The sequence below is a fragment of the Pelodiscus sinensis genome, chromosome 4, assembly GCF_052426305.1.
Source record: "Pelodiscus sinensis isolate ZL-2025 chromosome 4, ASM5242630v1, whole genome shotgun sequence".
NCBI classification, from domain to species: Eukaryota; Metazoa; Chordata; order Testudines; family Trionychidae; genus Pelodiscus; species Pelodiscus sinensis.
This window is the reverse complement of record NC_143055.1, coordinates 76,218,062-76,233,621: the sequence shown is the minus strand read 5'-3', so window position 1 is coordinate 76,233,621 and position 15,560 is coordinate 76,218,062. Positions and strand designations below refer to the sequence as shown.

Here is a 15,560-nt window from a genome sequence, read left to right as displayed (position 1 = left end):
CACAGACATCTAACTCAGATTAGCAGGCTGTATTTACACCCCAGCTTGACTCTTGCTACCTAAGTGTGAAATCCTTTCATTATTATGCTGCCACATTAGGATTGACAGGAGAGGGGAGAAGTGATGCCCAAGCAGATGCCTCAAGAGCCATCCTGTTATCACAAGGCAGGGTGATTAGAATATCCTGGAGCCATCGTGCTAAGCAACTCTCCTTACTGCTACTTAAGACAAACAGTTGCCTTCTACCATAGGCAGCATACATGAGCAGAAGTTTGGAGTGACAGTAGCACACTGCAGAACCACTGGGTATATTAACCCAGCCTTCTGCACATTAAAATCATACCGACCTTCTGTGCAATTGTTCTAGATGAGGAGGGACCGAAGCAAGATGAAAAAACTAGAGTGTTCAAGCCTCCGTTCACTAACACATTACATTTCCTTTATGTTGCCATCTTAGTCTTCCCAAGAATCAAGCTGGACATTTGACAAATGGCTTTGCATAATGAAACTTTCTTGGCTGAGATGGTTTCTGTGAAATTATTTAAAATTATCTTAAAATATATTAGTAGAGATCACTGTCAAATGTGACCAGCCAAAACTGCAAATGAGTTTAAACAAGATGATTTAAGACACCTGATGAATTTCTGTCCTGTTTCCTTTTTTTCATTGTACTGGCTTTGATTATAAATTATGAGGAAAAAAAGATAAAGTGGAGACTCTTGCTTTTCTTGTATAAAAAAATATAGAAATGGAATAGTATATTCCTATAGCGGGTAATATCAAGGTCATTTTCTCATAAATAACATAGAAATCAATTTTAATGACTGCATGAGAGAAAGTTGAATATAAAAAAATCTATGCTAGAGTTGACCGCCACACAGTAGGAGCGCACATTTTTGATAGAGCTTGGATGGTTTTAGAATTCACTATAGTAATAACATCCACCAAAATAGCACTGTGATGCCGAGAAATTGAAACTCGTGTGCATTGCATATGAGTATCACTCTCTCTCTCTCTCTCCTGTTTCTGACAAATGGATATCTAAACTCTTTTCTCATCCTGTTGCTAGGTGCCAGTGGCAATCAGCTGAGATCTTATGGCTCCAGACAGTCGGATCTAACCAGTTCCTCCTCTTCTCTTGGAAGTGAGAACAGTAACAAGAATAACAATGCACCATGGACCTATAGGATAGGTGGGATTAACAAAGCCAAAAAGAAAAAGATCATACGAACAATTGGCTGAGTGCTTTAAAAGGGATGGGGGTCTGATCTGTCCCTCAAAAGTACAAATATATGTCCAAAAGCTCTGCTGTAGTGAATTTTTCGAAGGGTGAGAAGGAGGAGGATCTTGTGCAGAAAAGGCTTTGATAATCAGCTTGAGTTTTTTTAAGATCTCAGCATTATTTTATCTTAAAAGCTTTAGCAGGGTGTGAATTTATATGAATTTGATCAAGGCCAGTGCATTGATTGAAAAAAGAATTGGGATCAGATATATGGAGAAGAATTGAAATTCTGTGTTTTTGGAAGAGCAATACATAAAAATGGTTCTAAGTTTCAAAGCATTTCCAAGATTTAGTGGCACCAGGAACTAATCTTACATTTTCTCTTTAAACTTTAATCAGCTTTGACAGTGTTAGGGACAGAACCTCAGTTAGCATAAACTGTGTAGTTCCACTGAAATCTCTTTGAAGCTTAATGTTGAATTGCAAACCCAAAATAAAAATTTCATGCTTGTGGATGAATGACCTATATTATATATCTTTCTTTTTTCCTGTGTTCTCTGAAGCTCTGTTACAACTTACTGGTTCCCTAACCATATCCTAAATCTGACAAAAGACAGTCCAAAAATCTCATTATAATAGTACAGTGGGATATTGTCAGTGAACCAGATGCCACCCAAGAAAATTCAAAAGAGAATTTTAAAAAGTTGTGAAAGGTGACTGAATAAACCGATTCAGTTTTGAAGGCTCTTCGGAGTCTGGATAGTGGGGAGCATTCAGCACAGAGGTCTGTGTTTAATGCAGTTTTTTTTCCCCCTGGAGTGTGCCCCTAAAGTGTAGCTTTATGTAGCATAAAGTTGTATATAAGAGAGCTGTTTGTGTGTGCGATATATTTAAATGTTTATTACAGTTACAAGATCATGGACTGCTCCTCTGTTTTACTCTTTCATTTGCCATGCACATATTTGAACTTTTATACTTGAACCATTTTTGAATTATCTTTCCATAAAGTAGTGATTGGATTTTTTTAAAGCATAAACAGTGTGTTTTCTCTCATGCTCAGGGAATAAAAAATGACTGACTGGATTTTGTTCACTTTTCTAAATAACTCATTTCATAATAAACTATCTATGTTTACACTATCATTTATGCCAGTATCTCTCTCATCAGCGTAGAGCGACTTGGGTGCAGCTGCGCTTCTGTAGCCATAGTCTAGAAAATGTTAACTGCCTGAAAACAAAGGAGTAGATGTCAGTTTCAGCTGACAAATCTCACATGCAGTTCTATAATCAAGGCCCAGATTTGCAAGGCAATCAGTCCTTTACATGCAAAATGAATTGACTGCTATGTTCTATGCTATCATGCAAACAACCCCACTACCAAAGTATTCTTCACTCTTGGCAAAAAACATAGAGACAAAATGAGAGAGCATGCTAAAGTAAGTGACTTTGTCTTAGAGGAAATGACTCTTGTAACACCTCACGTAAGTGGAACATATATTGGAAACCTTTTTGGATAAGATGGTGAAGGTTGTATGAATAATATATTGGAGTGTATGAATAAGGAATTGGCATACTATCAAACTTAATACATATGGTCCTGTATTTTGTCTGTCAGTGATCAGTACCAAAAGTGTCAGAGGAAGCTTTAAAAAACCAGCACTAGGTACAATAAGTAGGTCCCATCCTGATCTCTGTTAGAGATTGGTTTAAACCCTGAAGTATGTGGCTTAATATCCCATCCAAAATTTCTGTTATCTTAACTACTGTAACTCTGGATATTTTTATACAAGAAATGTTGATTTCCTTTTTAATTCTTGCTACTTTCTATACCTCAGTTCCTATGGCAATGAGTTCCACATGCAAGTTTCACACTGTATGAACAAGTATTTTGTATTATCAATTTTGAGTTTGCCACCTTTTAATTTTTCCAAATTTTTCTAAATACTTAATTCCATTGTGATATGAGACAGAGGGCAGAAGCTATACTCTGTTTTATCTATACTGTACACATATCCGTTGGAAATAATTTTAAACTGCAGAATTAGGTGTTCAATTGTTTACTTTCTGTCATCAACTAAAAGAAATCCCCAGTAACATTGTAAAAATGTCAAGTATCAGAGGGGTAGCCGTGTTAGTCTGAATCTGCAAAAGCGACGAGGAGTCCTGTGGCACCTTATAGACTAACTGAAGTGTAGGAGCATAAGCTTTCGTGGGCAAAGACCCACTTCGTCAGATGCATGCATGCATTCATCTGACGAAGTGGGTCTTTGCCCACGAAAGCTTATGCTCCTACACTTCAGTTAGTCTATAAGGTGCCACAGGACTCCTCGTCGCTATTGTAAAAATGGTGGTGTTTCCTAAATACTTTGTTTTCACTTGCTTGTTTCCAAAACAAATACAGCCAGTGGTGGAGAAAATAAACCAAATGTTAGAAAGGGACCAAGAGATGGGATGGAGAATAAGGAAAATACTAAAGCATTATTTAAATCAGTGTAAAATCCTCATCTAAAATATTGTGTTCTGTTCTGGTCATACTCCCCCCAAAAGGCTATGGAAGAATTATGGAAGGGGATTTAGACTGAAAAGATTAGGATTGGTTACCTCACAAATGAGATGAATAAGAAGGGATAGGATAAAAAATTACTGTTAGAGAGGTGATAGTAGAACTGGATCTTCTGTTCACCTTGTTTCATAATGTGAACTCGGAAGGTGGTAAATGCAAAACTGGTAAAATAAAATCCTTTTCTACAACTAGTTTGTGGAATGTAGTGCAGGTATATCTGAAGCCAAAAGCATAGCAGAATTTTTTTTAAGGTAAGATATTTATATAGATAACAACATGTAAGTCCAGAGTTGTTATTGCAAATACTTAAAGGTATAGAAGGAAAATAACTCGTCATGCTTCAGGACTTCAGGCAAACTTTAAATATTGGGATGTTAGGAAGAACTGAGGGTGTAATGCAGAGTATTTTGCCCTTTTCCCTGAGTAGCCAATGTTGAGAAGAGATTCCTGGACTACATGGGCCACTGACCTCATCCAGCATGGCAGTTCCTATGTTCCAACCATCCCTCCTCCCATATTCTGTGTTAACATACATAGATGTAAACAGTACTGCAAGACTGGGTGTTAAATCCCATAAAAGGAAATGTTTTCATGTAATTCTAGAAGTGGGAAGTAATACATTTGTTGGTAATTTTGTGAAGAAGAGATCAAACTTTTACAAATACAAATATTTCATGTTGCCGCTGATCTTTAAACCTACGTTTAGTACAGCCACATTTAAATGATGGTCCCATTGCATGCTTTTGTCGCATGCAGTGCTGCTCTTCTTGCTGAAATGTATCTGTAATTGTTTGCTCCAATAGTATTGATACTATCTATGCTAATGGTTGAAATTTTTTAAGAAGTCATTTTGTTGTAAATTTTTAGAATATGTATTTAATGTTGTTCTGTTCTGTATGCAGGTTATACTTTGGCTCCTAGTGGCACAGTGGATAACTTTTCAGATTCTGGTCACAGCGAAATTTCTTCCAGATCTAGTATTGTCAGCAATTCTTCATTTGACTCCATGCCAGTCTCACTGCATGATGAGAGGAGACAGAGGCATTCTGTCAGCATTGTGGAGACTAATCTTGGTGTGGGGAGAATTGATAGAAGACCCATGATTGAACCAGATCAATACAGTTTAGGGTAAGAATTTATGTATGTTTACATTAAAAGAAACCTCTGCATCTGTGTAGAAATTTTCCCACTTTTGTGAGAGACTTGCTTTCTATCCTTTAGCTTACCTCCATTGTAGTGGGATAGTGTTGTAACAGGAAGTATTTTAAGTACAGTATTGTTCTTATTTTACAGATTGGTAGTGGGGGGACTTTCAACCAAATCCCATGTATGTCACATTGTCATCAATACCTTTTAGTAAGGACTGAAGAGCTATGTTAAGATAGCCTTACAGAAAGAAATTCGCCAAGTCATTAATACAAATTACATTAAACTTTGAATATAGGGAAACTGTGCTGTAGAAACAATGAGAACTTCTATGGTACCTTATAGACAATCAGATTTATTGGAGCATAAACTTTTGTGGGCAAAGACCCACTTTGTCAGATGCATGTAGTGGAAATTCCAGAGGCAGGTATAAATATACAAGCACATGAAAAGAAAGGAGTACCAATCAAGAGGAAGGCCAGAGATGACGAGGTCAATTCAGTCAGGGAGGATGTGGCCCACTTCTAGCAGCTGATGTGGAAGTGTGAACACTAAGAGAGGAGAAACTGCTTTTATAGTTGGCTAGCCATTCAATGTAGTGATTTATAGTGAATGGCTAGCCAGCTACAAAAGCAGTGTCTCTTCTCTTGGTGTCCACACTTCCATATCAGCTTCTAGAAGTGGGCCGCATCCTCCACTACGTGCACCTGATGAAGTGGATCTTTGCCCACAAAAGCTTATGCTCCAATAAATCTGTTAGTCTATAAAGTGTCACAGGACTTCTCATTTTTGCAGAGTCAGACTAACCTGGCTACCCCTCTGATATGCTGTAGATGATACTTGTGTCCTCTGTGGTTTTCATTAACTATCATTTGTTTGTAAAGTAATGAATTGCTTTAGATTTCTGACACTGATTTACTGATTGTCACTGATTATGCCATTGCCAAATTTCTCTTCCTTTCTAATTTACATATAGATCATATGCACCGCTGTCAGAGAACAGAGGCCTGTATGCTGGAGCAACAGTGCTTTCTTCTCCCAGTACAGAGGAGCTATCACAGGATCAGGGGGATCGCACTTCACTTGATGCTGCAGACAGTGGCCGTGGCAGCTGGACTTCTTGCTCAAGCGGTTCTCATGACAACATACAGACAATACAGCACCAGAGAAGCTGGGAGACTCTTCCTTTTGGACATATTCATTTCGATAGTTCAGGCGATGGGGCAGGATTGTGGGCCTCAGGCAGTCATATGGACCAGATGATGTTCCCTGATCATGGCACAAAATATGGCAGGCAGAGTCAAGGTAGGGAGGGCCTTGATCAAGCACAGTCCAGAGCAAGCTGGGCATCCTCAACAGGCTACTGGGGAGAGGACTCAGAAGGTGATACTGGTACCATAAAGCGGAGGGGTGGGAAGGATGTTTCAATGGAAGCTGAAACCAGTAGCATAACATCTGTAACAGCAGAGGAGTCAAAGCCAGCTCCCATGCCCTCTCATATAGCTGTATCATCAAGTAGTGCAAAGGGGCTTATTGGTAAGTTGTATTTTTTTACCGGAAAGTATCCTATTAATTTACATATAGATATGAATTCACTATTTAAGTATTTTGCTTTAATCTGATTTGTTTTTAAAGCAAAAAGCACAAGTAGTTTCTCTCAAATTTTGCTCTTGAGTTGCATGTTTACTGCTGAGGAAAGCATCACTTTATAGATTCTCATTCATGAGTTATGTGGCCTTTTGTACTTCCATCTCAAAAGCCGTAAAATCAAGAAAATGATTCTGGTCTTGGAGATTGGTATTTTGAGATGATAATATACTTAGGTCACCGTTTTCAAACTCAGGTGACTGAAATAAGGCACCAAAGTATCAAAGTGTTGGAAGAGACCTCAGGAGATCATCAAGTTCAACCCCCTGCATAAAGCAGGACCAATCCCAACTAAATCATCCCAGGCAGGGCTTTGTCAAACTGGGACTTAAAAACATCTAAAGATGGAGATTCCACCACGTCCCTATGTAACCAGTTCTAGTGTTCGACCTCTCTCCTAATAAAATGGTTTTTCCTAATATCCAACCTAGACTTCCTCCACTGCATCTTGAGACCATTGCTCCTCATTCTGCCATCTGTCACTATTGAGAACAGCCTGCCTCCATCATCTTTGGAAAACCCCTTCAGGTAGTTAAAGGTGGCTATCAAATCCCCCCTCGCTCTTCTGTTCTGTGGACTAAACAAGCCCAGATCCCTCAGTCTCTCTTCGTAGATCATGTGCTCCAGCTCCCAATCATTTTTGTTGCTCTCCACTGTACTTTCTCCAAAGTATCCACATCCTTTCTGTAGTGGGGGCCCCAGAACTGGACACAATACTCCAGAGGAAAACTGATACATTACTCCAGAGGTGGCCTCACAAGTGCCGAATAAAGGGAAATAATCAGATCTGCTGGAAATGCTCCTCCTAATGCACCCTAATATGCCATTAGCCTTCTTGGCTACAAGGGCACACTGTTGACTCATATCCAGCTCTCATTCACTGTAATCCTCAGGTCCTTTTCTGCCAAACTACTGCTTAGCCAATCGGTCACCAGCCTGCTACAGTGCTTGGGGTTCTTCCATTCCAAGTGCAGAGCTCTGAATTTATCTTTTTTGAACCTCATCAGATTTCTTTTGCGACAATGCATTTATCTTTTTTGAACCTCATCAGGTTTCTTTTGGCCCAATCCTGCACTTTGTGTAGGTCACGCTAGACTCTATCCCTAACCTCCAATTTATCTACCTCTTCCTCTAGATTAGTGTCATCCACAAACTTGTTGAGGGTGCAATCCATCCCCTCATCCAGGTCATTAATAAAATAAAGATGTTGAACAAAAGTGGGCCTAAAACTGACTCCTGGGGCACTCCACTTGATACCAACCATTTCTAAATAGTTCTTAACATCGAGCTGTTGATCACTACCCATCGAACCCGACAATGTAGCCAGCTGTCTGTCCGCCTTACAGTCCATTTATTCAATCCATACTTCCTTAACTTGCTGGCAAGAATGCTGTGGGAGACCTTGACCTCTAAAGTCAAGGTATGTCCACTACCTTTGCCATGTCCACAGACCCAGTTACCTTGTCATAGAATACAGTCAGGATGATCAGGCCTGACTTGCCCTTGGTGAATCAATGTTGACTATTCCTGATCACTCTCCTCTCTTCCAAGTGCTTAAAAATGGATTTTTTGAGGATCCATTCCTTGATTTTTCTTCCCTTTTTTAAAGACTGGCACTACATTTGTCTTTTTCCAATTGTCCAGGATCTCCCCTGACCGCCACAAGTTTTCAGAGATAATGGCTAAGGGGTCTACAATGACATCTGCCAACTTCCTTAGCACCCTTGGATGCATTAAATTCAGCCCCATGGATTTGTGTATGTCCAACTTTTCTAAATAGTTCTTAACCTGTTCTTTCTCCACTGAGGGTTTCCCACTTTCTTCCCCTACTGTGTTGCCTAGTGCAGTACCTTGAGAGCTGACCTTGTCTGTGAAGACAGAAGCAAAAAAAGCAGCTTTTTCCACTTGATGTATCATTAGATTACCTCCCGCATCCAGTAATGATCCCAACCTTTCCTTACCCGCTGTTATTGCTAATATGCTTGTAGAAACCTTTCTTGTTACCCTTCACATTCCTTTCTATGCACTTTGGCCTTCCTAATTATACCCCTGCATGCTCAAGAAGAATACAGGCAGTCTCCGACTTATGCGGATCCGACTTATGTCGGATCCGCGGTTACAAACGCGGCTTTTCTCGCCCCGGAGGACACGGACTGCGGTACCTCGCGGTCCCGCCGCCCGTGTACTCTGGGGCAAGAAAAGCTGCTCTGCGTCTCCCTGGTCCGCGGATCAGTTTCAGCAGCGGCTGATGCCAGTTCCGACTTACATACAGATTCAACTTAAGAACAAACCTACAGTCCCTATCTTGTACGTAACCCAGGGACTGCCTGTATTTATACTCCTCCCTAGTCATCGGTCCATGTTTCCACTTCAATTCAGCATCAATGGAGACTTGCTTCTGTATGATTATTATCCATGCACAGCTCTTCTCTCAGAAGCAGTATAAATGATCTTACCATGGATATATCAATTTAATTCTATATTGATCCTATGTAGGCAATCAATCACTGTGATCAAGAACAGCAGCAGCTGTATAACTATGTCGGGGGGTGGGGAGGAGGGATGTGAGTGGGGTTGAAAATAAGGAGACAGATGGAGGTATGGTGAAGTGAGGTCAACCTGCTAATTTAGTGGCAGCTTGTCAGAGTTCATCTTTAAAATTTCTTCCACGCACCCGCTTCACAAATCCCATTTGGAAAAGAGCCACTATCCAAGCATAATTGTTCATCCTTGTGTTATAGATTAGTACCTATGGTAGGACCATTTTTCTTCCTATTCGTAATGTCATTAGGCACCATCAGCACGTGGTAGAACGGACTTGGTATATTAGTAGATTCCTATTTTAACATGGTGGATTTCACACTGTATAATATTGAGACAGCTCTTTCTAGGAGATTTACCATCCTCTCAGCTATAAGAAAAAAGAAACTATGCATTATCCATTCATATAAATAGGAAGATGTAACAGATCTGTTCTGTCATACTTCATAAATGCATTGGCTGCATGTTTGCTAACATTTCTAGAAACTCTAGATGTAGTCTCAAAAACACCATACTGTAATAGTTCATGCTGTGCATCTGGTGTTCTATACCAGAGGATTAGAAGCTTTTTTTCAATATATGTGCATTTCATTTGTCCTCTGTGTTGACAGTTTGACCAATCCTGAACAAACATATGATGCTATCCTTTCCCTAAAGGGTTGAATTATCTACAGATAGGAAATTGATGGATAATATCCTGTGACTAACACAGATTCAATACTACAAACATAGTCCTCATTTTAAAAAGGTTTAATAGTAGAAGTGTGAATTGTGACAAAATATCAGTGAAAGATATTTCCATTATGGTTTTTCTTTTTCCATGTCATGAATGATTTTAGAAAGGTTTTGCTTTAAACATTAATTATTCTGTACTTACATTGTTGCTTGGCATTCGTGTAAATTTTACATTTTCAAAACACTGTGCAGACAGTAATCTACTAAAAGTCAGGGACTGATGTACCCAAGTATACCATTGCCTGCAAGAGGGAAGCACAGTCATGCTATATCTACTTTGTTTTACTAAAAGTGTTTCTTAAATTATTCCTATTTAAAGGCGTGTGTGTGTGTGTGTGCGTGTGAGTGTGTGTGTGTGTGTGTGTGTATAAATAATATAAATCTTACTTAAATCTTAATCTGTTTGTAGTTGGATTAGGTCTTGGGTTGGTTCATATATATCTTTCTTGTTGCTCAAATTCTGTTTTGAGCATATTTTTCTGCAGTTACGATCTCTTACGGTAGCGTATTATTTTTCTGCAGCACGAAAAGAAGGTCGATATCGAGAACCACCTCCAACTCCTCCTGGCTATGTAGGAATACCTATTGCAGACTTTGCGGAAGGCATTTCCCATCCAACCAGAAAACCTCCAGATTACAACGTAGCACTTCAGAGGTCTAGGATGGTGGCACGGACATGTGAAACCCAGGGGACTTCAACTTTGCCGCAGCAATCGCACAGTCATTCAGCTGGCAAGCCTGGTAACAAACCTCAGTGGCACAAACCAAATGAGTCAGACCCACGTCTTGCTCACTATCCATCTCAAGGGTTTTCCACAGAGGAAGATGGTAAATTTCTAGTAATGTTTTCAAAACATTAAGTAAAGGCTAGATTTAAACAATCCACAAGCACTTGCACATGCATTGGAAATTCTGGCACTAAATTTAATCATTTTCCATCTATGAATTTTAAAGGGGGTTTTACATTTTTGTTTCTAACTACTGTTTTATGGAAGAGAGTCTAAATATATTTTTTAAAATATTGATAGAAGTTTTGTGCAGTCTTTATTTACTTGACCTCTGTACCTGACCATACCAAGGAAATATTTTAAGCTTCATTAATTTTTCACAAATTTTCATGTGTCTGAGAGAATTTATGAATTTACTCTCATGCTTTGTTGTTTCCACCAGTGAACAAGGCTATAAGCCACTTTGGCCTCAGTAGTTTTAATTTAAATAAAAATGTTTGAAAATGAAGTGGTTTGTGGCCAACTACAACTAGAGCCAACCACAAGATACCTCACTGAGCTATTGAAGATGTAGTAGTTTCTGGCAGAATGTTGTGTTTTCCAGGTGAAGGAAAAGCCAAACCCACCCAAATATGGTACTATATTTAAAGCTGGCTTTCTTCATTTAAAATAACAAAACATGTTTTGAATGTATGATTCTGAGATCATTTTACCTTAAGGGAAAAGGGAAGGAAAAATAGTTACCCATAGCAAATAATTATATGCTTAATTTTTACAGAAGAATGAAATATGTGTGAACACAGCAAATTTATTTCATTCAATAGCAATTTAGTTTTAAACTGATGAATTTATTTCCTTCCCCCCCCCATTCTATTGTTTGCAGAAGATGAACAAGTCTCTGCCGTCTAAGAATTGGGGCTTTTCTGGATCCAGAGTGAGCCACCTTAAAGGAGAGCACAAGAAGACGTCCCTAGTATAGGAGCCTTGGAACTATAATTAAAGGATGGTAGACCTATTTGCCTCCTTCCCTGCCTTAAAGCAGCATGGGGCTTCTTCTCCCCTCCTTCCTCCCCCATTCCCCTTGCATGTGAAATACTGTGAAGAAATCGCCCTGGCACTTTTCAAACTGTGTTGCTTGAAATGCACAGTGCAGCAGTCTCCAAGCTACCACTGTCGCTGTCTGCCACATCACACAGTATCATTCCAAATTGCAAGATCATCACATCAAGATGATTAACTCTGGCTGCACTTCCCAATGCCTGGAAGGGTTTTTAAATCTTCCTTTTAGATTTTAATCACAATTCTAGCACTTTGTCTCGTTGGGATAATGAGATAAGCTAATTGTCAAACTACATTGAGCCTTTAAGTACAAAAGAGAAAAATACATTGAAATCTTCAAGTATACAATGCTTGTTTGCTTGTTTACAATGCCTTTGTTAGTGCTGTATGTTGTTGTGTTCAGAGAGCAAATGTTACACCTACATAATAATTACAGTATTATTCCATACTTTTTAGTAGGGTTGCCAGCCTGGGCTCCTAAAAACAAAACTGACATGGCTGAGCAGGGCAGAATGGAAGGCAGCAAGGGTTATGGCGTACAGCCTTTCATTGGCCACCTAGCTCTACTCTTAAATTGCCCCACCCTGGAGTCTTAGAAAGTTTGTAAATCATAGGATAACTGGTATTGTAAAATGAGTGTAGCATCAATGCAAAAGGAAGTGCTTGCAAAATGGAGGAAAACAGGACAACTTGTATTGTTTGTACAATACAATGTGTATACCTGTGCCTTGTGGAGTACAGGATGGCATAGTGTAAAAAAAAAGTCCTATTCAAATGAGACAGATGACAGACCCCACTTTTAAATTATATTTTTGTTTTACTGTGGTTAGAAGTTTAGTTACATTGAGAAAAATTAACTGGATAACATTGCAGTGAAGGCAATTTTGGGATGTCACAGCTAATGTCAGCTGTTATTACTGATCTAATCTCTTTATTGACGTGGCATTAGGAAATAAACAAGCCTTTAAATTATGAAAAAAACACCTTTAGATATGCCAGCCTTTGCGATGCAGAAATAGTCACAACTGTTAATGGCTTTACGGAACACTGCATGTGTAGAGAAGGCCAATGTGTAGCAACCACCTGCTCACAGCTGCTATAACCCTGTAATGACTGAAATGACCCTTCCCCTCTATTTTTGTGTTGTTTTTGCACAGACTCCGGAAAAGTGAAGGCTGCCAATCCGAGTAGTACTCAAATGTGAGGAACTGCTGGTCTTGGATTTTTTTTTTCCATTGAACTCAGCTGATCATATTGATCAGTAGATAAACGTAAATATCTTCAACTTCAAAGATCAAATCGCAGTGTTTTTTCACTGTATCAAACAATGTCAGTGCTTTATTTAATTATTCTCTCTCTTGTAATCATGGCTTTTGTCTATTTGCTTATATATCACATTGTCAATTATGAATTTGTAATTTACATGTAATATGCATTATTTGCCAGTTTTATTATATAGGCTATGGACCTCATGTGCATATAGAAAGACAGAAACCTAGCTCTATCACCAGTTGCACAAATATTATATACGCATTAAGTAATTGTAGACCATAGGACTGCTAATCTCAGTTCACTCTGTGATGTCAAGTGCAGAATGTACAATTAACTGGTTATTTCCTCATACTTTTGATACTACTTGTACCTGTATGTCTTTTAGAAAGACATTGGTGGAGTCTGTATCCCTTTTGTATTTTTAATACAATAATTGTACATATTGGTTATATTTTTGTTGAAAATGGTAGAAATGTACTATGTTTATGCTTCTACATCCAATTTGTATGAAGCTGAAAAATAAATAAATATAACATTAATGAAGTCAGTATTGATTCTTACCTATTTTACAGGTTCATCATATTTGAGCAAATTCAATTTTTAAAATTTACTTTGCTATCTATGAATATTAAAGGAATACTGTCAAGTAACAGGCTCAATACTGAAGGGGTGTTTTTTTTTAAACCTATTGTTTTATTGCCAGTAAATTAGTTTGTCCATTACTAACCCAAAATGGCCATCAGAGGCATTAGAATGGCAAGTATTAAACTGACATCATTGCTGTTGAGGTCCAGACAAGAAGGGCTGAGTTGGCTGGATACACTGTAAGACTCATGGGGCAATGAATCTATATTTATAAAATTTGGTGCAGGGAGAAGTATGGAAAGAAATATTACCTTCTTAGAAACTTGAACCTATTATGGGTAATGAAAAGTACCTGAGAGTGCCCCTTTTAATGAAAGCCAGATGCTGTAATCTATATAACTAGCCAATTAGCCCGCCAAAAGACGGGGTTTTCAGGTCTTTCCTCCACTTGGGTCTTCTCTTCTGAGCCTCCGGTCTCTCTCTCTGTCTCTTCCACCTCCTCTCCCCTCTCAGCTCTACTCTGCCCTCTGCCTCTCTCTCCGTGTCTCTCTTTCTCTTCTCCCCCTCCTCCTGCCCCTCACTTTCTCTCTGCTCTCCTCTGTCTCCGTCAGGGATGCACACTCATCCAGGCCCCGCCCTCTGGGCGTGTGTGCCGCCTCCCGCCGTGGCGCTCGGCTGACTTCTGCGCCGCTCAGCCAGGCCACCGTGTGGGAGCAAGCAGCCATTTGAGCCCCGCGTTCCCCATGCAGCACTCCCATGCTGCATGGGGAGTGTGGACCCCAAATGACCCCTTTGTGCTGCTTGCTCCCGTGCGGTGTCCCGTCTGAGTGGTGCAGAAGTCAGTCCAGTGCCACGGCGGGAGGCAACAGCGCTGCCCAGAGGGAACAGCCAGCATTTCAGCATTACAGAGTCACAGACATTGGGCTATATGATATGATGTCACAAGTGTTTGTTCTTTTGTGGATATTATGAACTCTAGCTATTGGGTACAGGAGACAAGTTTAAAAATTTTTTTCTTAGCCTATCCATTGGTTATATTTGGCTTGTATTTTTTTAAGAAAAAGTCTCCAGTATTGTTTACAAATGAAAGTTACTGTTTTAGAGAAGAGAGTCCTCCCGGGACGCAGCACCTGGCATGGTGCAGTACCATTGCCCGGCCCCTGCGGCACCTACCTCCGCACGGGACGCCCGTGCCACCATGCCTCCACCTCGGCACCACGGTAAGCCCGAATCCTTGGCCACACAGGCAGCAGCTTCTTCGGCGCCCACGTCGGCCCTGGCTTGGAGTATTCGTCCGACTCCGAGGCAGAGTCCACTTGGTCGTCGAGGGGCTCCCGATCCTGCTCTCGACACCAGTCTCGCTCCCGGCGTCGCAGTCCGTCCCATCTGTACCAACAACAGTGGGCGCAACCAGTCCCGATGCCGATGCTACAACAGACATGGCCTCCGCAAGCTCCGGTCCAGTGGCTGTTCTGGACGCACTGGGCATACCATCAACAAATACCTGTTTTCCCACTCTCCTCCAGGCTCTCTGGTGGTACAAGGAGTAAACCAGAGGGAGAGACAAGGTCAACCCGCCACCATCCCCAAGAATAGGGAGGCCAAGAAGGCTGACCTGCTGGGCAGGAAAGTCTACGCGTCCAGTGGCATCCAGTACTGTATCGCCAACCAGCAGGTCCTCTTGTCACGCTATGCCTTCGACACCTGGGTCTCCATGGACAAACTCACTGACTTGCTCCCCAGGGACTCTCGCTCGGACTTTAAAGCTCTCCACAAGGAGGGTAGAGTGATCTCCAGGGCAGCCCTCCAGGCAGCTCTCGACATGGCAAATGCCGCTGCCTGTGTGATGGCCACAGGTGTGGTTCTATGCCGTAGCTCCTGGCTCTGGCCTCCCTCTCCCCCCCCCCCCCCCCCCCCGGGAGCTCCAAAACATCTCCCCCTCCCTCTTTTTGGAGCAAACAGACCAACGGCTTCACGGTCTCAAGGACACGCGTGCCACCCTGTGTCTGGAGGCGATCCGCATCTGGGATCTCTGCATCGGGGTGGACATCCACCCGATGGCC

General features: G+C 40.8%; 1 protein-coding gene across 19 annotated transcripts in view; it reads left to right on the top strand.

The window, feature by feature from the left end:
* Positions 1-13,451, top strand: part of RAPGEF2 (Rap guanine nucleotide exchange factor 2) — a 302,566-nt gene extending 289,115 nt beyond the window's left edge. For 7 of the 19 annotated variants that reach the window (XM_089777951.1, XM_089777944.1, XM_089777946.1 and 4 more), the window contains 5 exons: positions 1,070-1,192; positions 4,687-4,912; positions 5,907-6,466; positions 10,376-10,681; positions 12,798-13,451. In XM_089777951.1, coding sequence (XP_089634077.1) covers positions 1,070-1,192; positions 4,687-4,912; positions 5,907-6,466; positions 10,376-10,681; positions 12,798-12,844 — 1,262 coding nt within the window. In that variant the 3' untranslated portion in view covers positions 12,845-13,451. Of the gene's footprint in view, positions 1-1,069; positions 1,193-4,686; positions 4,913-5,906; positions 6,467-10,375; positions 10,682-11,464 lie in introns of all 19 variants that reach the window. The other 12 variants (XM_075930132.2, XM_075930133.2, XM_089777955.1 and 9 more) reach the window with 6 other exon arrangements.
* The last annotated feature ends 2,109 nt before the right edge of the window (positions 13,452-15,560 follow it).